This window comes from Aplysia californica, unplaced genomic scaffold (genome assembly GCF_000002075.1).
Source record: "Aplysia californica isolate F4 #8 unplaced genomic scaffold, AplCal3.0 scaffold00952, whole genome shotgun sequence".
NCBI lineage: Eukaryota > Metazoa > Mollusca > Gastropoda > Aplysiida > Aplysiidae > Aplysia > Aplysia californica.
The window spans coordinates 180,678-182,107 of NW_004798222.1; the positions used below are offsets into that span (position 1 = coordinate 180,678).

General features: G+C 40.1%; 1 protein-coding gene across 1 annotated transcript in view; it reads right to left on the reverse strand.

Moving 5' to 3' along the window:
• LOC106013511 (glycine-rich protein 23) overlaps positions 1 to 959 on the reverse strand; it is a gene marked incomplete in the record, with an annotated part of 7,129 nt that extends 6,170 nt beyond the window's left edge. Inside the window, 1 exon segment of the mRNA XM_013089443.2 lies at positions 458 to 959. Within this exon segment, the coding sequence (XP_012944897.1) occupies positions 458 to 491 (34 nt within the window).
• Between the last annotated feature and the right edge of the window lie 471 nt (positions 960 to 1,430).

Consider the following 1,430-nt stretch of genomic DNA (forward strand, 5'->3'; position numbering starts at 1 on the left):
TCATTTATTGTTATGATGATGATGATGTTTATTATTATTATCAATATCATCAGTATTGTAATGATTATTATTATTATTATTACGTCTTGCCTTTCCTCTTCTTTCTTATTTTTGGGGGGTACGGTTGGTCTTATGTTTACTCTATCTACCATGTTTTCTAAAACGTTTGAGACTTTATGTCTACAATGCGGGCAAACCAAGTCTGTAAACATGTGACCTACCATCTCTTTTTCCCTGAAACAACGACAATGCGAATGGGACAATGTTAAAAAGAAAGAATAACCCCCTTAAAAAACAACTTAATTTTTAAATACCATAAACGAAACAAACAAACAAATTCATCGCAGACTTCAGTAAATTCAAAAGATGAACGAGAAGCAACGAAACAACAGCTCAGTTCATGAACAACAAAATTTTGTTTTTGAAAAATATGTTCTTAAACTAAAAGCTGACTTACCTAAGACAGCCCACGTCTGGATGCAGGATTTCATACTGAGCGAAGTATCAAAATGCGAACGTGCAAGAGTTCAAAACGAGCCGTCTGCCTGTCTGTCTGGGCCTCCTGTGTGGAAGGCAAAGATTTGTCTGAAAGTTCAGACCACAAAATTCATTAACGGCTCTTTCTTGTCTCCACAGAATATACGGCTCAACTCTTGTCACTGAAAGTCCCCTGTGAGAGGAGCAGAAATTCCGAAAAACTCTTTTTTACTCTTTCAAATTCCTGGCTAAGTAGCCTTTTATACCCTTCTCCCTCCTCCTCCTGTTTGTTTTCAGAAGTAGTGACGTATTGGTGCTGTTTTTTGAAAAACCAAAAACCAAAAACAAAAGAGGAAAAAAGAGAGGAAAGAATTCTGAAATTTTGTTACTTTCTGTGAAGTATAGAAGAAAGGGGAGACAGCTATTGTTTAAACAAAAAAAGGCGGACGCGAAGGGCAAGTATGTGGTGCAGGTATTCGAACCAGCGCCGACTCGCTATCCTCATTACGCTATGTCAATACCAAAATATTTCGCGCCAGCACGAAAAGCCCAGGCAGGCGGGATATTTGTCGGTTGAAAAATGTCAGAGGTCAACTGTTAGAACCACCTTACACCATTCTTGGTGGACGAAGGGACAGCTTGTGAGCTCCCACCTCCTCCAGCCTCTGTTTGTCTGTCTGTTTGTCTGTGTGTGTACCTGTCTGTGTGTTTGTGTATTTGTCTGCCTCCCTATGTATCTGTCTGTGCGTTTATTTGTCTGCTCCCCCCCTCCTCATGTGTATCTGTCTGTCTTCCTGCGTATCTGCTAGTCTGTTTGTCTCTCTATCTCACACTATGTTTCTCTCCCTCTATCTATCTCTTTCTCTAATAAACGTGTACACACACTGATACAGACACACAACACACATACACACAAACACACACACACACACACACACACACACACACACACA